Source organism: Pogona vitticeps, chromosome 3 (genome assembly GCF_051106095.1).
Source record: "Pogona vitticeps strain Pit_001003342236 chromosome 3, PviZW2.1, whole genome shotgun sequence".
Taxonomy (NCBI): Eukaryota; Metazoa; Chordata; class Lepidosauria; order Squamata; family Agamidae; genus Pogona; species Pogona vitticeps.
Window position 1 is genome coordinate 239642118 of NC_135785.1, and position 23344 is coordinate 239665461.

Genomic DNA, 23344 nt, shown 5'->3' on the forward strand with positions numbered 1-23344 from the left:
CCCCCATTATACAAGGAACCAGATCAGGTATTTCTATACAGATATGACCCAGAGTTGTGCAGATCTGGTATATAGCCAGTCTGTTCTGATGCACTGGATGTTCACATGGCACGACGTACTCATACTGCATCCAAGACAGGGCTTTGGATCCAATAGGTTTGCTGGATCTGTGGCACTGTCAGCATTTCTTTTGCTCAGTATTGTTCCTCTATCTTAAAAATGGTGTTTCTGTCCCTTTTTAGTTCTGAGAGCACGGTGTAGACATGGTCCAAGTGTCACATGCATATTAAGGTAATGATCTATCTCCTATGTAATAGTTCAAATACTGTAGTGTCTCAGATTCCACTGGGCAATTTGGACGAATAATGCTGCATAGCTTTAAGTAACATTAGTAATAGCAAAAGAGGCCTTACCTTCTGAAAGAAATACTGTGTTGTAATAATGAAGACATCAAAACCACAGCTGGTCCTCTTAAGTTCCTCCTGTATGCAGCTGAGTTTCCTGGCCTGTTCATCACACTTTTCTTTCATCTGTTGGATGAACTGCCGCTCAGCCTCTCTCGTCTGCAAATCTGGCTTTGTAGAAAATCCATTCCTTGGAACAGATGACCTTTGTTTGGGGTACCCTATGCGAAGCAATTAAAAATGTATACAAAGCTGTAATCAATTGTTTCATATGTATGGACACAGCTTTTCTCCTTGGACTTGACTCCTTTTTTTTTTTAAAGAAAGAATAATGCTCCACTCACCCTGTACTTCCTTGCAGTGAAAAAATTACAGACCACCTTGCAGGGACTGAGAGTCCTGCATGGGATGGCAGAAGGCATTACGGTGGCCAAAGTCCTATTGAGTTTTTATACTGGTGTAGTGCAAACCTGTGTAAACCTCAGCAACAAATTGCTGCAAGCTAAGAAGTCAGCATAGACATTCACAGTTGTGTGCTGAGTTTTGCAACTCAGGGCACAACAGCAAATGTCTCCACTGGCCTCTGGACATGGAGCAACTCCTTGTTGAGATTTATGCTGACTGTGCTATATCACCAATTTGAAGAGACGCTTGTTCAGCAGGCTGAGGCAAAGAAGCAGTCCTGAAATCAGCAAAACCAGAGAGATTGCATTTGTCTTCAGTGTGGATTGTCACTCTCGAATTGGCCTTCTCAGCCACACTAGATGCTGTTCCAAGACCTCTATTCAGAACAAATTATCATAGTCTCTCGAGACTGAAGGATGCCTACAGTCAGCCTACAGCTATATCAGCAGCTGTAACTAATTCGATTTGGGTCAACATGACAGTGTTACGGATGAAGAATAAATAAGTCAGCCCAGAAAACTCACAGCAACCAATAAATAAGTCATTTTTATACTCCCATGTGATTGTTTTATGCCTGTGGCTTTATGGTTCTGTACATACTGTACGTATTCTTACCAAAGTAACAGGCATATTTTGAGAGACGGCTGACAACTTTGAATTACCTTCAATTATCAATGGCCATTATTCCTTTATACTCCTTCCAGTATCAAAGGCCTTATATTTCCAAGATCCATTTTTATAGAAAATGAATAGAAGGGTGTAATTGCTTTTATACCCAGTTTGTAAGCATTTGGTTGGCTGCTATGGGAACAAAATCCTGGGCAACATTCTTAGACCCTTCATTTGTTCCTGAAAATACAGGTGCCTGAAGTTTAATCTTCACATTCATTCTTGCCATGTTATAGGCACCTTATGGGCTATTTCCCATTTAGCAGGTTACCAACACACAACATTGCACCCCTGCTGTATGTAGGGCAGTGCGCAACAACAGAGGAATGGAGGGATAGACAGAGAAAAAGACAGACAGACAGAGGAAGATTTCCAATAATATACTGTAGTGTACAAAGTTGCTTAAGGAAATATTTTCCTTCCAGACATAATGGCATGTTACCCAGTCTTAACAAAAAGATCAACCAGACTTCCTTACTTTGCAAAGAGTAAATTCACAGGGGTAGCGTTTGGAAATAATCCCTTCAGAAATTCAATTCTGGAATTCCTAAGGAATCCTTATTAAGGAATACTGTATGCTTTTCTAGCATAGAACATTCATGCACTTATATTTTAAAACCTGCTATTCCACAGACAGACTCATCCATTCTACAATCCTTTTAATAACAAGTGACACCAAAGTCATCATCCCACGAGAGTTCCCACTGTCTTGAACACAAAGGATGTCACTGTGAAAATATAATGCCAAGTCTCACAGTGACAGACGCTTCTTCTGAAGAATGTACGTAGGATCCATGCAGTGGTGGCAGCTGCAGATGCAGTTTTTATAAAAACACAAGAGAAAACTGGAAGAGATATAGTATGATAACAGTCTTGAGCAAAGACGATTGTAAGTAGGTATGTTCCTGGCTTATTATCACCACTGTCTTGCAATGGAATCGGATGGAGTTTCCATTATTTCCTGAAATGAACAGGGAATCTTGTGAATTAGCTCTCCAGAACTATCTCCAAAACTCCACAGTGGAAAGTTTCCACTATATACCCAGAGAAGGCTATACCCAACCATCTGTATTTTCCATTCAGACTCTCCTTCCAAACATTTAACCCCTGTTCAAACAAAGATGAGAGCCAGTAATTTACTAATATCTAAGCATATATGTGAAACATACTTGTGTGATCTGGCACTGTAAAGCCATACCTGTGATCAGAGCTTGGAAAAAATGATGTTTTTGTTACTATGGCTTGCTGAAATATCCAGTCATTGAGGCCAAAGGCTACTGTCCAAAATAGTATTTTCCAGTCTGTAGGTCATACACTGTTTCTCTTGGGCATCTGCCCATTGGTACCTTATGTGTTGTGTTTCAATGTTAAAATCTACATCTAAACCACAGGAGAGGAACCTCCTGGGATCCTCAACAAAACTGACAATTGTCTCACCTGCTCCCTGAAGCCCCACCTCTCTGAAAGGAGACGGGGCATGTGGGAACTGGGAATGAGGTGAGGATCTTTTTGCCCAGCTGACAGAACTTCACAGGGCCCAATCAATGGTCACAGATCTCTAATATGTTACAGGTGCCAAACACATTTGTGATAAGTATGTAAATAACAACAACACAGTTCAAAAAAAAACCCCACTACATGAACAACACCTGAGAAATACTGATGTAAGGCATGATAATAATTTAACATAGGCATTATGTTAAATGAAAGGGATTCCCTTATGAAAGGGATCTAGGAGTCTTGGTAGACCACAAACTGAACATGAGTCAGCAGTGTGATGCGGCTGCCAAGAAATCCAATGCAATTCTTGGTTGCATCAATAGGAGTAAAGTGTCTAGATCAAGGGAAATGATAGTACCACTCTACTCTGCTTTGGTCAGACCTCACCTGGAGTATTGTGTCCAGTTCTGGGTGCCTCGATTCAAGAAGGATGTTGACAACCTGGAACATGTCCAGAGGAGGGCAACCAAAATGGCCAAAGGTCTGGAAGCCATGTCCTATGAGGAGCGGCTTAGGGAGCTGGGAATGTTTAGCCTTACAAAAAGAAGGTTAAGAGGGGACATGATAGCCATGTTTAAATATCTGAAGGGATGTCACGTTGAGGAAGGGACAGGTTTGTTTTCCACAGCTCCAGACACTACGACAATGAGCCATGGTTTCAAACTACAGGGAAAGAGATTCCACCTGAATCTCAGGAAGAACTTCCTGACAGTCAGAGCTGGTCAGAAGTGGAATATGCTGCCTTGGAGTGTGGTGGCCTCTCCTTCTTTGGAGGTTTTTAAGCAGAGGCTGGATGCCCATCGGTCGGGAGTGCTTTGATGGAGTTCCTGCCTGGCAGGGGATTGGACTTGATGGCCCCTGTGGTCTCTTCCAACTCTGTGATTCTATGGCTAAAACGGGACCATTAAGAAAGAAATCAAGGGCTTGATTTTTGCTGCACAAGAACAAGCACTCCAAACCAATGTGATGAAAGCTAAGATTCAAGGAATTAGTGCTAATAGCTAATGTTGACTCTGCCAAGAAACAGATGAAACTGTCACAACTCATCTGTGAATGTCCAAAGATTGCACAAACAGATTAAAAAACCACATGATAGAGTGGCAGAATTAGTGCACTGGTCAAAAATATAACTCGCCAGCCTCCAAAAACCCATGGGAATATCAGGTGATGGTTAGAAGGAGAATGGAATTTGTAGTCAGAGAAAATGGAGTCAATTAGGTTCTGTGTGAAATGATTTTAAGGCATTGGAATGTGATAGGCCCTGAGACTGTTATTTCAGTTCATTATTTGCCAGCGAGAACTCAGATAAGGACGAAGGACAAAGCAGGAGGCCCGGAGAGCCCAAACACATATGCCATCCTAATTGGGAGAATATAAAAAACACCTGCATCTTCATGAGAATTATGGGTGGAGAGATGTGTCACGCCCCTTTGAAGTTAATTGGTTTACAGCTATGAAGTTGTCAAGAAGAGGGAGGTGTTAGAAATGTAAAAAAGATGGATGATAGGATGTGTAAGAGAGCTTCTCTTAGCTTTGCCAGCTTGGAGAGTTTTCGAATGGATTGAGCTATGTGAAGGAATGTTTACAGAATGTAGTATGGTAAGAAGAAGGCCAATTTGAATTTGAATGTGACCAAACTCCAGGAGGCAGTGGAAGACAGGAGGGCCTGGTGTGCTTTGATCCATGGGGTCAGAAAGAGTAGGACACGACTTAATGACTAAACAACAACAACAAGAAGAAGAAGGAGGGGGTGGGAATAAGCCACTATAGCTTAGATTTTTAGTATTTCTTATTTTAATAAGAAATAGCAGCTTTATTTAACTATTGTAATTTTTGACATGTTTTTATGCTACTGCTTTTGCAAACAAACTGTTTTTATGAATCTTTATTTTCTTAATAAAAAATAATTATAAAATCTCAACTGAGGGCTAGTCTCTTGAAACATCAGGGTTAGGTTTAAAGCCAGAGCAGTGGAAAAGGTCACTAACTGGCTACTACAGAGAAGTCCTACCTTACTGAGCTATTGTAAGTTCTGAGGAATCACAAGCCCATTTGTAAGTACGTACTTTCAAAGTACAGAGTAAAGTGAAGTGTTCTTTAATGGTCAGGCTTGTCCGTGGCACAGATGTTATGCACTGCTGAGGCTTAAGGACTTACCTCAGTAAAAAGTGATAGATTTGTGACCAGAGTAACTCCCTGCCCAGACTCCATATCCTCCTTAGGGAGACTTGGATATCACAATGAAGGTGTCAAAAAAGGACAATGTCAAGATCTTGTGGGATTTCTGGATCCAAACAGACACGTTGAATATAACCCACCAGATACAGTACTAACAGAATGAAGAAACGCCTGGATCATTGACATTGCAATTCCAGGAAATGCCAGAATTGAAAATAAAGAATTAGAAAAACTTACAAAATACAGAGACATGGCAATCGAAACATCTCGCTTATGGATGAAACACATTTCAATAGTCCCCATAGTCATCAGAGCATTGGGAACAATATCAAGAATTTCACACAGTATTATAAGCAGTCACTGATGTCAAAAATAACACCATCAGAGATTTTTAAAACAGCAATATTAGGAATAGTATATATACAATATCTTGATATTTAATAAATACTCAGGTTTTTGGTTAAAACTTGTATCTGCTATATAATACCACTCAATGTTTGTATAATTTTGATTGACTGTGCCTGGTATTTTGAAAATAATAATAATAATAATAATAATAATAATAATAATAATAATAATAATAATAATAATAATAATAATAATAATAATAATAATAATAATAATAATAATAATAATAATAATAATAATAATAATAATGATGGTGATGGTGATGGTGATGGTGATGGTGATGGTGATGGTGATGGTGATGGTGATGGTGATGGTGATGGTGATGGTGATGGTGATAATAAGAATAAGAATAAGAATAAGAAGAGTGTACTGTCCAGTCCTTTTCAGGGTTTTCTAGATAGAAGTACTCAGAAGTGGGTCACCATTCCCTTCTTCTGGGGGTGCCCTGAGACTGTGCACCTTGCCAAAGGCTGCATAGGCTGGCTCTACTCTCAGGAGGCACAGTGGGGAATTGAACTCCTAACCTCTGGCTCTATAGCCAGAAACCTAAACCAATAAGCTATCCAGCTAGTTCTTATGAAGAAAGGAAGGCTGGAAAAAAACAACAACAATACCATGTCTGGAAAAGCTGCTCAGAGATATTTAAAACACCAATACTTAAATTCGGAAAAGAGCTATACAACTGTAGGCAGCAATCTTCAGATGACTTCTCTCACACTATTGTGAATAGCTATACTATTCTCTAGTGCTGATTTAATCATTAGAGCCATGGCTAAGGGACATAAATTTTAACATTTACTCTTTAAGGTGCCACAATGTTTTTTTTTCCTTTTCTGCAGAGCCTTTATATCTGCAGAGCCAGAAGCCAGGAGTTCAAATTCTCACTGTGCTTTTTGGGAGAAGGGGCTGGCTGAGGTCACCCAATGTGTATGGCTGATGGGGTTAGGTGCCCTGCCACTTGTGTGGTCATCAGCAAGTTGCTGTGTCCTCTAGTACTACGAGAATATATAATTGGTAAAGTTAACTTAATGTCTAGAAAACCTAGGTGACATTGATGGCACGTGACTATCATTAAACAGCCTTTAAGCTGTTTACCTACTGTGTAGAGTACTTCTGCACACCTTCTCCAGCGCTATACTTTTGGTTGACCTTAGTGTTAGAGTGTAACATCTAAGATGGCACTTAAGTAAAAAAAACAAAAGCAACCAACCACACTTCTAGCATTATTTGACAAGTTTGTGGAGGGAGAAACAGTGCTGAGGATATGATTTCCAGCCTTTTACTAGCTCCATATTGAGCAGATGGTCTGGTGGAGGTTTTTCCATATATGGAGCTCAATTCACACAGATGTTTCCCTACAATTCATGGTCAGTGGCCATGCTGGCTATGGATTTGGAGAGTTGGAGTCCAGAAAGGTAACTTCTCCAAGCTCTGGAAAGGACAGATTGGAAAGCAACAGGGCACTCCCCTCACAAACCATCCTATATACATGACATGCCTTTAATAATCTTTCATCTAACATAAGTGTCCAAGCTTAGACCTGGCAACGTAAGATAGTTTGAGAGAGTGAATGAATGAATGCATGAAGCCAGTAAATGAGCTGGACTGAAAATGAACCCAAAGGTGAGTCTTTCAGGCTAATACTCTTCAGTCACTCCTCAGTTGCTATCCTCAGTTTATCACACATTAAATCTGAAATGAAATGTGAAACCTTTTTCCTAAGCAAATCAATGGAGAAATTTTAGGAGGAACCAAAAAGAGTTTTCTTAAAGTTAGATACCTTTTTCCAGTGTGTTTTTACACATCTCTGATTTTAATGAAAATGCTGTGACCATCTGCCATGCCACTGACTTCTTAGACTCTGCAAGCTCTGCAGGACTGAAATGGGTTCTCAGTGTGTTTGAGGAAATGTGTGTTTCCTAACAGAATGCACACCAGTGGCTGAAATTACTTGCTGTAAATAACAGAAGCTACAGGGTTCCCTTTGCGCTGTGGTGTAAAAATCTGTGCTTTTGATACAGCCCGATCCAACGAGCAGCTGTAGGGAGAATGCAGGCGATAAAATTTGGGCACTAGTTTATTTTGTAGCTGCAGGAATGTTTTGCTTGCTTAGTGAATTCTCAGCTTGTTTTATTTCAGTTCTATGCATCTATATATCTATGCTCCATTCCAAAAATATATATGTTTACAAACACACCCACCCACCCCGTCACACCGTTCATGTTACTAGACAACAATGCTAGACCTTTATTGAGGTAGAATGGACCAATGCTTAGAAAAGTTACTTTGGGGGGATTATCGTATTCCAAGAAAGTTATTTTTTTCCAAATTTTGGAAAGAACAGATGGGAAAGCTGTGATGGCAACAACCATTTTTGAGCCACCTGTAAGGGTGAAACTACACAATGAGAAAAATGTGAATTTACCTGCTGTGACAACGCACTGGGGAAGTTGGATTTCCCCGACCATATTCACATTAGTTGGCTACTCGGGGAGAGATAAGGAAATTGGCAAACATCCTTGTTTGCAGCTTGTTAACATAGCTCTCCTGATTTGCTGGAGGTACAGCTACAGGAGAACTACCTTAGTTAGTAAACAAGTGCTGGATAGAAATTTCCTCCTCTCATTCTCTCTCTCTTAGTGTCTAGGTACTCCAGTGCAACATTGATGGCATAAAGTGTAAAAGGGGGGTGGGAGAAGGAAAAGAAATGGCATTATTTTTAAAGATCCAACCCTCCATGTACTTCAGCACTCCCCCTTTAGTCACCATGGCCTTGTGTAACCTCCAGTCCCACACTTTTCTGCACAAGTCCAAGGAATCAAAGCATCTGAACCAAACGGAGTGAATCTGCTATCTAAAAAAGTAGAAGCCCAAGTGGTGGAGAAAAAACTATGGGGGTGGGAGGAGTCTGAGCTGATTCACATTGGCTTTTACATCATGTGGCCAATGGAAAAAACTATGAATCACACTGACAGAGAGATAGCTCTGACCCACAGCCTTAATTTGCTCATGAAAGGTAGAAATTTAGCTCATAAGAGCTCTGGGATTGCCCCTCTCTATTTCTAAAGCTCTGTCCACCACCCCAACTCCAACCTCCATGAATTCTATCTCCCCATTGGGCAGGCGAATGGCAAGCAAAGAATGTTGTCTCAGAGCACAGACCTGTAGCAGGATTTCTCATTAGGAATGAATGCACAAAGGGGAAGAAGTGTCAATGTTATCTTTGATCTAAGATTGGTGACAGCAGGGACATTGTCCATGTAGAAAGGGGTATGGAACTGCATACCTTACCCTTCTGATGGCATCCATTTTGGCTAGGAGGGAACACGGCTGCTGGGTCCAATCCACTTCCTCACTGCTGACCTAAAGCCATCTACATGAGACAGAAAATCCCCAAAATGCTTCTTCTCTTTTTCTGGTACTAAAAATATACATGTATACAACTATTCTGAAAAGGACGAGGCACTTAAGATCATGTTGCAATTATCTGCTGGCTACTGGAGTGTACCAAGGAATTTCACAAGAAAACCAGTCTATCCTTTATAGACTACAGCAAAACCTTTGACCATGTAGATCATGAGAAACTGTGGGTTGTTCTGAAAGAAATGGGTGTACCTTAGCACTTGATTGTCCTGAACCATAACCTGTATTAGGAGCTGTTAGGACAGAATGTGGAAAAATAGAATGGTTTCCTATAGGCAAAGGCATCAGACAAGGGTGCATTTTATCCTCTTACTTGTTCAGTCTGTATGCAGAACATATCCTATGGAAAGCCAGATTAGATTCAGATGAAGGAAGAGTGAAAATTGGTGGAAAAAACACCAATGGCAGATTACTAAGTTACTTACAGAAAGCAACAAGGGCTTGAAATGACTATTAGTGGAAGTGAAAGAAGAAAGTGCCAAAACAGGACTGCAGTCGAACATTAAGGTGACAAAAATCATGATGATAGAAAAACTACACAACTTTAATGGTAACAATGAAGAAATGGAAATTGTTAAATATTTTGTATAACTCGGTCTAACCATCAATCCAAACGGAGATTGCAGCCAAGAAATCAGAAGAAGACTGAAGCTTTGAAAGATAGCAATGAAGGAATAAGAAAAGATAATCAAGTGTAAGAATGTGTCAGTGGAAACCAAGACCAAGAGCATCCATACTCTTGTGTTTCTGATGTCCATGTATGGATGTGAAAGCTGGACAGTAAAGAAAACTGACAGGAAAAAATGATTCATTTGAAGAATGGTGCTGGAAGATTGCTTTGCAGATACCTTGGACTGCCAGAAAGAGAAGCAAGTGTCTCCAAGAGCAAATCAAGTCTGACAATAAATAATAATAATAATAATAATAATAATAATAATAATAATAATAATAATAATAATAATAATAATAATAATAATAATAATAATAATTATTATTATTATTATTATTATTATTATTATTATTATTATTATTATTATTATTATTATTATTATTATTATTATTATTAACTCAAGGCAAAAATGATGAAACCTTCTTTGGGCACATAATGAGAAGGAGGATTCTTTAGAAAAGACAATAATGCTGGGAAAAGTTGAAGGCAGCAGGAAAAGACGAAGACCAAATATGAGATGAACTGACTCCCTAAATGAAAAGCCACAGGCTTGAGTTTACCAAAGCTGAGCAGGGCTGTTGAGAACAGGACATTTTGGACATAACTCATTTATCAGGTTGCCGTAAGTCTGAAGCAACTTGAGAGCATATACCAACAACAACAAATCTCCATTTGGGCTGGCTGTTCTTTGGCATCCACAATTGCAGGATTAGAGCCATTCCAGATCGGGGAGCAAAAATATCCAGATAAACAGATGACAATAGGAACTAGATCATATCTGTTCTGTCCAGCACATGTCATGATAATTGGGGAGGAAACAATGGATACGAAAAAGCAAAGGAAGAAGCAAACTAATAAACTAAATAACTAGCAATTTGGTGTCATCTCATGACATCCAAAAGTGACTGCCCAAGACATATGCCTCATGCTGTCTTATAATAACACTCAGCTTTGATACTTTGGGCATTACTGGGTTACTTTTAGCTTTCTACAAAAGCTGAAAGAGAATTCTCTTAGGACTGACCTGCTCATTTTTGCTGCAATCGGGCCTAAAGGGATACACAGTTTGGATATGCTGATTTTGTTTTGTTTTGCTTGAAAAAGAAACACACTTTGTATACAAAATGCTTAGAATGCAGTTGGTGTAGGAGTTACACAAAAGAGAGGTCAGCAAGACAGCTTCAGAGTGACACCCTTGAGGACTCCACAGCTATATTAGTTGGAATTTAATTAAGGAACATTTCCTGAAACTTAGTCTGACACTTTCACCAATTCTCCATGGTCTTTCAGCATTTGAAGTGCGATTCTCTGTGTTGTCCTTCCGAATGTTCTGAAATGTCCTTGTAATTTAAACTGTGATTTTTCTCCTTAGGGACAAACTTGAACTCATATTTCTGGAGTAAAAGAACAAGGCAGTATGTATATTCTGTTCCCATTCTGCAGCATTCACACACAGGAGATTGGAAATGCAATGCTGGAATGATGGAGAGAGTAATTCTGAATTCCTCTTGCTGTGCTTCTCTTACAGCTGTGAAATTCTGAATCTGAATAAGGCATGTTAATAGGCAAAAACAAAACGTCTGCCCTAAAAATGTTTAAATTCACCATGGGCTAAACCCAATTGATTCTTCCAACTGGAGCACTGCCATTGAATCACTGGAACATACGAATGTTGACGTAACAAGTCCCACTCAGTTAATGAGCCTGTGATAATCAGGACTTATATTAGTTCCTTGTAGTTTTGGAAGATAAGACAATGTTAGTGAAGGCTGACAATATTTTTAGGAAAGAGGATAAGTTTCATAGTGCAGTGGTTAAACTGCAGTAAGGTAAAGGTTCCCCTTGACAATTTTTGTCCAGTCGTGTTCGACTCTAGGGGGCGGTGCTCATCCCCGTTTCCAAGCCATAGAGCCAGCGTTTGTCCGAAAACAATCTTCCATGGTCACATGGCCAGTGTGACTTAGACACGGAACGCTGTTACCTTCCCACCGAGGTGGTCCCTATTTATCTACTTGCATTTGCATGCTTTCGAACCGCTAGGTTGGCGGGAGCTGGGACAAGTGATGGGTGCTCACTCCGTCACGTGGATTCGATCTTATGACTGCTTGGTCTTCTGACCCTGCAGCACAGGCTTCTGCAGTTTAGCCTGCAGCACCACCACGTCCCTGCAGCGCCACCACATCCCTAAACTGCAGTACTGCAGCCAAAACTTTGCTCACGACCCAGGTTCCGTCCCACGTAGCCGGCTGGAGGTTGCCTCAGCTTTCCATCCTTCCAAAGTCAGTAAACTGACTACCCAGCGCAAGAGAAGGAGGGGGGAATGTGTAGCCTGCATAGTTAAATTGTAAACTGCCCAGAAATATATTTAAGCACCATAGGCTATAAGGCGGTATAGAAGCTTTGCTTTTCCCCAAAGGCTAGGCAGTTTTGGCAACCCATGGCAGCAATAGATTAGCTGAAAATGATTTATTTTTTTTCTTTGAATCATATAGAAAAAGGAGAGAATAGAAAAACAAGGTAACCTTCCCAACTAATGAAAAGTTCCTGTACATTAACCACTGAATACACCATTCATTTACTTTTTAAAGAGTATCTTATCATCTTATTGCAAGGCTCCAGGAGGAATTTAGAACAGATGAAAATGATTAAAAGCAGCTTTGTAATATGTTAAAAACATAGATGTAAGCATATGTCCTTCAGCTAGCTACAAGAGTACACTGGGGAAATATGAGGGTTGAAAATGCAACAAGGAGTCTTGTGGCACTTTAAAGATGAATCTGTTTTAGCAGGCATAAGCTTTCATGGACTGCAGCCCCCTTTTTTATACCTCTAGCCTCTATGTACCAGAAGAGGTGGACTACTGACCACAAAAGCTTATTTGAAACAAAACCTTTTGCCTTTAGTGTACCTCAAGATATCTTCATGTTTTTTGTTGCAGCAGAATAATATGGCTACGTCCCCCTAGAAATTTCTACAATAATGCTTGGAAATAATGATAAATATTCAAGTACCATGTTGAGCATTGAACAAACATCTCCTTCTCACCACTTGCATTTACAGCAGTGGTTCTCAACCTTGGACGACCCAGGTGTTCTTGGACTGCAATTCCCAGAAGCCTTCACCACTATCTGTGCTGGCTGGGGTTTCTGGGAGTTGAAGTCCAAGAAAATCTGAGTTGGGAACCTCTGATGTATACTGCAAAATTAACCTCTGAGTACTTTCAAAACAAACAATCATATGTTTTTGGAAAAAATGAAAAAAGTGAAATAAAGTGACTGATTCCAGTTTTTAACTAGAAAGAATGATAGAATGTTTCTGACCTGATAGATCTTAATGTAACCAATTAAATACTACCTAAACCTCACAGCCCAAAGGTCTTATACAGTATATGTAAAAGCCATATACTATAGGGAGAGCTTGAAAAAGTGATTTCTCCAAGTTCTTGTTCAGTCACAGGTCTGTTCTTCCCAGACCTCATATATCTTGCTAATTTTAATAAATTTTTTAAAAAAATACTTGCTGAAGTTGTATTTAAGACATGTATATTCATACATAATTTCTCCCACAATATTATTACATATCTTTAAAGCTGAGAATTACATTACAAAACACAGAAAACATGTGTAATCATGATTATTGAGATACAATATGTGTATTGGTCTGAGAAGCGAGAATTGTGTGAAACATAAAGCCTGAACAAAGTTACCCAATACCCTTGCCTATAATGGCAAGGTGTTTGGGTTTTCCCCCCTTGGCACTCATGACTGTGCCTCCCCCTCCCCCAAGAATTGGTGGTTTTGTTTTGTTTTTTAAATTGCAGAGAAGTTTAGAAAATAATTCTGCAACTCAGTAACGAGTTTGTTGACAAGGACCTAAAGCAAAACACTGGGCACAGGCATATATTTCATAAACATTATTCTTCCTCATCTGTACTGTCTATAGAAATAAACTTAATAGAAAAATTAATGCTCCAATTCTACTAGCAGAGTGCAAAGTCTGAGGTTGGGGTTTAATGTACCTGTTTGCCATTGTTAGAACGGATGGTATTTTATATGTATTTCATTAGTTTTTCAAGGTGAATTTTGTCTTCTTTCAAAACATTCAACAACAATAGCTTTATTTTGGAAGACGCATGAGTTCATTCCAGCCAAAGAGATAACTGAATGTAATTTGCTTTGTCTACTGATATAATGTAGCTTTCCTGCTGTGCATGTTGTCAGTCTGAGATTTATTATTTATTGCCTATAGATTTCATGTGCATATATGTCAACCAATCAAATAAATAACCCTCCTTTCCTGTATGCTAACACTTCCTCCACCCAATCTACCAAGTAAATCTGACAGTTTTGAAACATGTGTTGCTTGGCAAGTTGAAAAACCAATTCCTAGAAAATTCAAACTTAATGGACCATCATGTTAAGCCTCTTTATTGAAATGAAAGTGCAAATGGGAAGTGAACCAACACAACCATCTCCACCCACCATTCCTCCAAAATACAGAAGATGGACAGATTTGCTGGAGATGTAGTCATCACTTGGAGGCAGGATATGGCCTATATCTGCATTGAGGATATAAGTGCTGGGTAGGTGGGAATGAGAAAAAATGTACACGGATGGCAATTTTCTATTAATATATTCAATAGAAGGATGTCAATATTATTAATGGAAGGGCATATGAATGTTTCAGTTGTGTGAAATATCAAGCATCTGCTTCTCTTTTTCCCCAGTAAATGTGCTAAAAATGAATATAAGGTACCCAACGTGGGGTAGTGGATACAGTAACAGAGTAGAACTCAGACCTGAGTTTGAATCTCTGCTCAGCCATGGCAACTCATGGTCAACAGAAAGGTTACGGAACTGGTAAAACTATTCCCTTAAATATCTCACTTATTCTGAAGACCTCATTAGGGACACCAACATAATATAACATAAAAATGAATATATTTGGGGAAAGAGTTCACACAAACATGCTTTAGACAACGGGGAGAAATATATACAAAATAAATATACATTTCTGTGTGGGAAGTGGAGAAGAAATCTTAATCCAGTGTGGAGCTTGGAAAGGATACAAAGGTTTGTTAGATTATAAGAAATACTGCATGAATGAAATGGATAAATGTTCACATCCCTACCTGATTCCTTCCCTCTCTTTGTGTTGGGAAAATGCTTGGATGGTGTGTAGGGCAGAAGATGTTGCATAAAATAAGAGACACCCAAAAAGTCTTGGATGTATTTTTGTCCATGTGCCTGTCGTGAACTGCAAGGGTTTGATCTCTACCATATTGAACAATTTTCCAGCTACTCAGGGAGGTCGAACCACTTAAGAACTTGAGCATGACAATAAAATCTGCCATTAGATGCTAGCATGTGACCCAAAACAAGGTATGTATGTCAGAGAGCAAAGTACAATACAGCATCCAGAAGAAAGGTAATGTAGGTTAGTATCTTACCACCTGCTACTTGCAAAAGGCAAACACTTGGTTAATGCATTTAGGCTTGGACACAAATCCTTTAGAAGCTTAAGTATCAGGCTTTTTATATGTTAACAGAAGCTGACAAGTACAAACTATACTTAAAATATATGTGTTCAGCTTTCTAAATACCTGGTGAATGGAGTTTGTTAGCTGATACAACCAGTCTCTTAGGGGAGGAAACGGGGGTTCTGTTCACCTCTTGATCCTTCTGTACTTCTTTCTTTGTGCCTGTGAAAAAGGGGAAACAGCAAAGACAGTCGGTATTTATTTGCATTTGTGGATTTTATTACTTTGAACACACTGGATCTTGTCTGATTTCTGAAGCAAAGCAAGTTTGGGCCTGATTAATATTTAGATGGATGGCTACCAAAGAATCTCTTAGTAGGTCTTGGAAAGAATCCTGACACCTAGGATAGATGCTGCCAGAGTTGACAATACTGGGATAGACTAATGGCTCAGCAGAAGGTGGCTTCTTATGTTCCTATGAAATATGATTATATGAAGGACCCTCATTCTTCTGCATGTCCTGAATCATGTTAACACCTTCTCTATGCCATGCAAGTGTTCAGCAAACATATGGAAGATTAGATCAAATGCACCTGCTAGCCTTGTCTGCATATGTTCAGCTAAAGGAGAACAGTATGTAATCTGTATCCATCTCAAGGACCATGTCTTCCTTTATGAGCTTTCTCAAGGGCAGACTTGGCCATCATTTTATGGTAAGAATAACTGATGCTCAAATAATGCACTTTTGCTTTCCTCTTGCACTCATACTAAGATGCCTTTTGGAGATATGACAATAGATCCAGATGCCTTTTGGAGATATGATGATAGATCCATTATATTATATACTTCAGAGTGAACTTCAAATTTGGAAAGAAGTAACTGTCACAATAGGTTATCAACTCAGTGTCTTTGTGTAACGTATGTAGCTTCTATGGTTCCATATAACCATAACAATATTAACATCTGCAGTTCTACTGCTTTGTGCTTCCAGTATTAGGAAGAAAACAAACTGTTGGATATCCTTGCAACTTGGAAACCTTTATTGAAGCTGCTGGCTTCTCCAACTGGTCATAATGTCTGGAAAAGTGGTAAAAAATAACTAATATGACATCCAATACATGCACCTGCTACATGAAGCTCATATACAATTCATTTCTGCTTCTGTAGTTGCACTAGTGTATAAATAGGCTGGAAACCTAATCCAGCCTTCTCCAGTTTTGTGTCTTCCGTATGTTTTGGACCCACTGGATATGCTGGCTGATGGGAGGTGCAAGCACAAGCAAAGATATCAGGAGGGTAGTAGGTTGAGGATGTTGACAGAACTAAACTTTTATCTGTAAACAAATACTAACATGCCATTTTAAATATTGTTAATATTATTGTTTATTATTAATATTAACAATTACTCATATTGTGACCACAGTGCTAGTGGAAGAACAGTTTGATCTCCCAGGATGCTTCATCACCAACTTCAAGCAGTTACTATGGAACAAAAGCAGTTCATATGAAAACTGGGGAGTGAAACAGTTGAATTTTCATACATTTGCAAAGTCAGGTATATTATAAAAGGCTTGAACAGGGATAAGGGCTTCTTAACACACTATGACTAAAATGCAGTAGTAGAATTTATGTGGTGCAGGCTGACAACATTATCTGTTGTGGATATTTCTAAGAAATTGAAAATGTTCAACACACACCCTTGAAGGTCTTGAGCCTCCCTTAAAATTCCTTTCATCCCGGGGAAGCTATTTGGACTGGGGGCAGTGGCTTTAATTACCAAAAATCACTGCCGCCAGGGTGACTTTACTGCCAGCAGTAATTATCTGTAATTAAAGGCTTCCTCCTCCTTCTCATAGCCCCCAATGACTTCCAAATGATGAAAATGATTCAATGTGGGAGCCCTGAGACCTTTATGGCAGGAACACAAAATACTTTTTTCCTGAAAAATCACCATTGCTGATGACATTGGCGGTCTTACACTGGATAACTTAATTAACAGGGTTTCAGCCTATATGTATTAACAAGCTGCTCAGTGCTCACCACAATGGAGAAACAACAGAGACCTGTTTGAAATAGTTCCATTATTTTATAATGGCTGAAATTCTAGTAGTAAACCACAGCTAGAGTAGGTCCATTGAATCAATGGAACTTACAGAGGAGCTGACTGACCAAACCCCCAATGATTCAATGGACTTATTCTACCTGTAACTTACTACTGGATTTCAGATAATATGAGGTATCTTCAGAGTACACAAAGGGTCAGAATCACAAAGCTTCGCTCCATGCATCTGAAGACATGGACTGTGTGTCCACTGGACGTTCGTCCTCTGATAAATCTGTTAAAGTGATTTTGGAAATATTCCTTTTTTTGAACACCCAACTTTTATACCACTAAACATACTAATGCCCTAACCCAGTGGTCCCAAACCTTGGGCCTTCAGATGTTCTTGGACTTCAACTCCCAGAAATCCTAGCCAGCAGAAGTGGTGGTGAAAGCTTCTGGGAGTTGTGGTCCAGGAACATCTGGAGGACCAAGGTTGGAGACCTCTGCCCTAACCTATATCAATTTAATATACACCGTGATATTACCCAAAGAATGTCACAGGTATTTTGTGCTTTTCTCTATTTTTATGGAGGGGGGGGGAGTTCTGTTTTTAGAGGTCTCTAAAAATCGCAGCTTTAAACTGTAGTTTAGTTTTTTATTTTATTTAGCCAGGTTAATACTTTTCTCTTTTCAAAGGCTCCTCAACTTTAATACCTAAACAGTGGGTGTGTACAGTAAGGTCATCTTCATGTTGGGAACAGTCATACTTATAGAATTAAAGAAAATACAACAGCTTCAAAACTGAATGTAGCCTAGAAGTCCTCTTTAAGTGAAAATGTCCAAAGTAGAGCCAATACATGTGTGGATACTGTAGATGAGGGTTGCATATGTGCCCTGTTCTCTCTGCTACATGGGCCTCACTTGATATAAGTCTAGAATGTTACCAGCCTCCAAAACACTTTTCAAAAATCTTAACATTCAATTAATGTAATTTTCAAGCTAAATACAACCAGGCGTGGGGGAATAGTTAACTATCCCAGAGGTGAAAAGGCAGACATTTTTAGGCTTTTTAACTTTTTTTTGTCTTTTTCTTTCTCTGCCTGAGTAATCAAGAGTAGTCATACCCTTTATGAATAATGAGCCACCACTTCAGACACATTGGAGGCAAAATGAGAAAAACAAAACATATGAAAAGTCCCGTGGGGAAAGAATACATCCAGCCATCATCACTAGGGAATTACTCTGCATCCTGTGATGCACAAGATATAAAGGACATGAATAAGCAAACAAATATGGACCAAAGACTGTGTTTGCTAGCTTGGAAAGTTGTGTTTTTTTGTTCCTTTCTATTCTCTGACTTCTGTGACTTTTTTGAGGGGGGGCAGCTAATTATTTCTGTCCTACCAAAGTGACTTATTTGTACTCAAACTTTAAAATGTCTATTTTTTTAAAAAATGTATTTCTATGTGAGAGTCAAACTTTTGATCATGTTGGCCAATCACCCCAATGCAATCGGCCTCTTTTCTTTGTTCATATTTTAAAAAGTAACCCCAGAGCCCTGATCTAGTTCAGGACTACTATGTGTCTGTGTGTATGTATATCTGAGGGGGAGGATGCTTAACAAACTTTCCCACCACCATTTTCTCACTGAAAATCCTCCCCAAAGCCTCTATTTTCCCCAGTTTAACCCTCATACATACAGGTGTAAAAAAAATGTCTGCCTGTCCCTTTCCCAACCATTCTTCTCCATTAACACAGACACCCCAAACCTCTCCTCCCTATGGAGCTAGGATGGAAGTAGTGCCATTAGGATACTCTTTTTTTGCCCCATCCAATGTAAAGTGTTAGGACAATACAGGACCCTGTATTATTCCCCACTCCCCAAGTTATTATGCCAAGAAACAGCCACGTGCCTTGGTTATCACATGGTCCTATTAAGAGATAGGGGAGGCACTGCATTTCCAGTGAGGTCAGGAAATGCGAGATATGTACATGTAACTTTAACTCTAAACCCATTTTGGGATGATGTGCCCTGCATCATGGTTCAAAAGCACCCCATCACTCAGTTACTTTCCCTGAATGTTAAGCGATCTGCTCTATTTAGCAGCTATATAAAACTACTAGAGTGAGGTCATCTGAATATTGTGAGAGAACTGAAGGTCACATTTGGTTTACATTAGGACTCCTCCATCAGTATCAGTATCCACGGATTCACTTATCCACTGCCTGAAAACAATAAATAACACACACACACACGCACATACACATTTATATGTAGATATGGGGATGAACCTCATTTCAGAGGTCATGACAGTTTGTACGCATAGCACCACAGGTGTTGCACATTCCCTTCTTCCACCTCCCCGGCCAGTGACCCATTCACCAGTCAGAGCACTCTGTTCTCCTCCTGCACTTTGGCTATTCTACAAGTTCTCGGTGCGAGCACGAGGTTGTCGGTCCTGCCTCCTCGTCTGAGTGGGCAATCAGCCAAGGGAAGCTCATGCTTCTACTGGAGTCTAGCTACCAAAGAGGAGGAGGAGAGGAGCATGTGCCGGCTGGTGAGTGGGAGATCTACCTGGGGGGGGGGGAGGAGAAAGGATGCCATGTGTACAAACAGGTGCCATGCATATGAATCAGCATAGACCTCTGAACCGAGATTCATGCCCATCTCTATTTATATGTATTTCCATGGCATATTTACCAGAACTGGCCATTAGAGAGAGGCAGAGACCATGCTATTTCTACAGTTTTTCAACATGGTGGGGGAGATGCCACAGTCCTATTTGCCTCCTTTTCATTACATTCTGCTAAAGATATGTAAATACTAAATCAGTACCTGGGTTGGTACTCTCCATGGTGCCGTCATTTGGTTACTGACCAGTTTTTGCACGCACAAGCTTCCTAAAGATTTAAATGTCTCTCCCAAAGCCTAGTCACTGGCAGAGAACACCTTAACCAAAGGATGCTAGTATTTCTGGTGCCATTCTTTTGCTTTTGATCCCAAACACCACTGCAGTGTGTCCTTCCCTACTTCTCTGAAACGGAATGTGTCCATCAGGCTGAAGACAGTTCCTCTCCTTGCTCTAGGGACAATAGCTGTGTATTACCTGCCATCAAGTTGGAACCGACAGCCAGCAACCCTAACGGGGCTTCCAGTTAAGAGAGAAATTTAAGGAGTGGCTTTACCATTCCAACTATCTCTTCAACCCTGTGCATTTCTGTGCCTGGATGACAATTCAGAACCAGTCTCCTGAGTCCTAGTCAGTCACTCCATCCACTGTATCAAAATTCTGAACACTCAGGACTGGATGACCCATGGCTAATGTTCATAAAAGGAGTGTAATGTAGCCAGGATTTTAATCATAGTCAAAAGTAGCTGAATTAAGTGCAAACAGAAAGAATTTCATCCTTCCTATAGAATTGTCAATTGTATAAATAAAATATTTCTTGCTATGTTCCTTTAGCTAGCTCTATTAGTGTAGATTCTTCCACCAGAACTCAAAGACAAATTCCATTCTTTCCTTCCATCCTTATCTCTGTTTTTCCTCCCCCTCTTTGTCTCTAATCTGTTTCTGTTTAATCTTTAACATGCCGGAGAAGTATGCAAAAATGAGGAAGTTCCAAATATGCATAAGAGGATGGTGTAATACAGTGAAATCTAATTAAATCCACTTATTTCATAGAGTGGAAGAAAAGCAATCAGCTCATGTCATCAAAACAATTTGCATGGCAATTATTTTCTAATGCTGCTGTCCCATGCTATGCACTCCCCTTTATTCAGTTTTTTGATGGCCAGAATTGCTGTAGTTAAGTAAAATGACAAGATACCATTTCTGTTAATTAAAGATGATCTGTATCATCTGTTGTCTAATTTAGATGACAAGCAACTTTCACAAAAAATACCTGGTGCATTATCTATTTTAAATTTACATTTTGTTTAAATAACAATATATGGATGAAATACCCCCTTCTGCAGGAAAATACACATGAAAGATTTCAAATAGTACCCTACAGACTGTACTCTTCTCATTAGAATATTTGAAGCCGTTCCTTTACCAATGAATTTCTATTTACATCTTATTATAAGGATGCGTCTTCCACAAATATGTATACATTTCAAATGTGGTCCTGAAAAGAAACCATTTCCTTGGGATTTTTTTTTTACCTTTGGCACAAAATTGCATGCAAACCAAGCCACCTACTACTGCTCATTCCATATAGCGTGTGCTATATATGACAGAAGGTAGCTGAATAGCAAAGTGGTTCAGGCATCTGGCTGTGGAGCCAGATGTTATGAGTTCAATTCCCTACTGTGCCTCATGAGAGTAGATCCAGCCTGTCTGGCCTTGGGCAAGCTGCACAGTCTTTTCTGAGTATTCTTTACCTGGAAAACCCCGAAAAGGGTCAACATAAAACAAAATTGACTTGATGGGAGATGATGATGATCTATGACAGAAGGCAGGTATCACATTTTTAGAGTGGTAGATTTGATTTAGAAAGGCTCTCTCAGTGTCCAGCATAAATGAACCTACTCCTTTCCCGCATCTCTGTTTGAAAAAATGATTCTACAACTTTGTAGTAGAAACTAAATGCAGACAGCACAAGCGTTGTAATGTTAAAATTACATGCTAACTCGTGCTAACCAGTAGAGGTTGCAACAAAACTTTGCAGTGGGAAGAGGGCCAGTTCAGGGTTGCAGCCAGCCAGACTAACAACTGGGATATTTTGTTTTATAATAAATTGTGTGCCGTCAAGTCAACTATGACTTATAATGGCCTCTTCCAGGGTTTTCAAGGCATACAATACCATGCAATACCATTTACCATTCCCTTCTTCTAGGGGCATCCTGGGACTATGCAGCTTGCCCAAGGCCACATAGTCTGGCTCTTTTCCTTGGAGGCACCGTGGGGAATTATGCTCCCAACTTCTGGTTCTACAGCCAGATGCCTAATTCAAGGAACTACCTAGGCAGTTCTACCTTCCCTATAAATTTCCCTCCTTCTCCAAGGAAAGGCTTCTGTGGCCATAGTTCTGTTTTCATTCCTGGCATTTCCAGTTAAAGGTTCTCCGACAGCAGGAGGTGGAAGAGGCCCCAAGATAAATCTCTGACCGAGATGGGACAAGCCACTTGCCATGTTGCTTCTAGGATTCTGGAAGTTATATTTTATAATATAACTTTCCCCATCTCTGGTCCTAGACAGCTGTGGTACTTAAGTGCACAACGCTCAACTCGATAGACTAGGGACATTTGGATTCTTGACTCTTCCACTCCCGGAATTCACCCAGAATCCCCCAGGCAGAATTCTGAGAGTATGAGACCAAACACAAATGTCTGTAGAGGACCTCACCCTACTGTCATGGTGCTCCCGTCTGCATGCTTCTGAGTTCATTTGAAACAACCAGGGAGCTGCCCTTGAGCACCCTGGGAGTTACAATGCTACTTGAGACTCACAAGGTAGCACTGGGAGTGGTAGTTCAACTGGAGATACCGTTTATAGAGACCAATAGACATCAAGACTACTCTTCCTATCAGTGTTTTGCAGACAGTGGTATATGGTTTCATACTTCACATAAAGTTACATATGTTTTATGTAACATGAGGGGAGAATGGATTTCAATTCCTCACTTTCAGTGCATCACCTGTTTTCCCCCTCTCTTCCTCTGCTCCTTAATGTGATCTGATTTCTAACCAAAGAATGCTGGCAAGTTCTTTCTTGATGTTTTGTTTGGTCTTTTGGGAAAAAGAGGCTGGAAGACTCACTGAACACTTCCCTAACTGATACTTATCTCTTTTTTTGATAGACAGTGCTGTCATTAGTGGCCAAGAGTTAGGCATTAAGAATGGACAGATAGTTCCTGAATGCATTTCTAAGATATTTTAAAGTGAGTATTTTACTTACTCCTGCCTTTCCCCCCCCATTAATGCCCTCTGAAGGCTATTGACTGGAGAGAGATAGCTAAACTGGCAATGCAGGCTCACCCAAAGTTGAAATTCAGGCAACACACTCATTTCTTCTAATGCACAAAATCATCTTTCCATAGGAATTTAAAACTTCTATCATTCCTTGTGGTAGCATTTTAAAATTCATCATAATCCTAGAACTACAGAGCTAGAAGGGACCTTATAGATCATCATGTCCAGTCCCTGTCAAGGAGGCACAGTG

General features: G+C 39.8%; 1 protein-coding gene across 3 annotated transcripts in view; it reads right to left on the reverse strand.

Annotated features, from left to right (window-relative positions):
• Positions 1 to 23344, reverse strand: part of MTUS2 (microtubule associated scaffold protein 2) — a 352715-nt gene that overhangs the window by 78029 nt on the left and 251342 nt on the right. For all 3 annotated transcript variants that reach the window (XM_072993758.2, XM_020788605.3, XM_072993759.2), the window contains 2 exons: positions 15260 to 15358; positions 414 to 625 (listed from right to left, as the gene is read on the reverse strand). In XM_072993758.2, coding sequence (XP_072849859.2) covers positions 414 to 625; positions 15260 to 15358 — 311 coding nt within the window. The remainder of the gene's footprint in view (positions 1 to 413; positions 626 to 15259; positions 15359 to 23344) is intronic.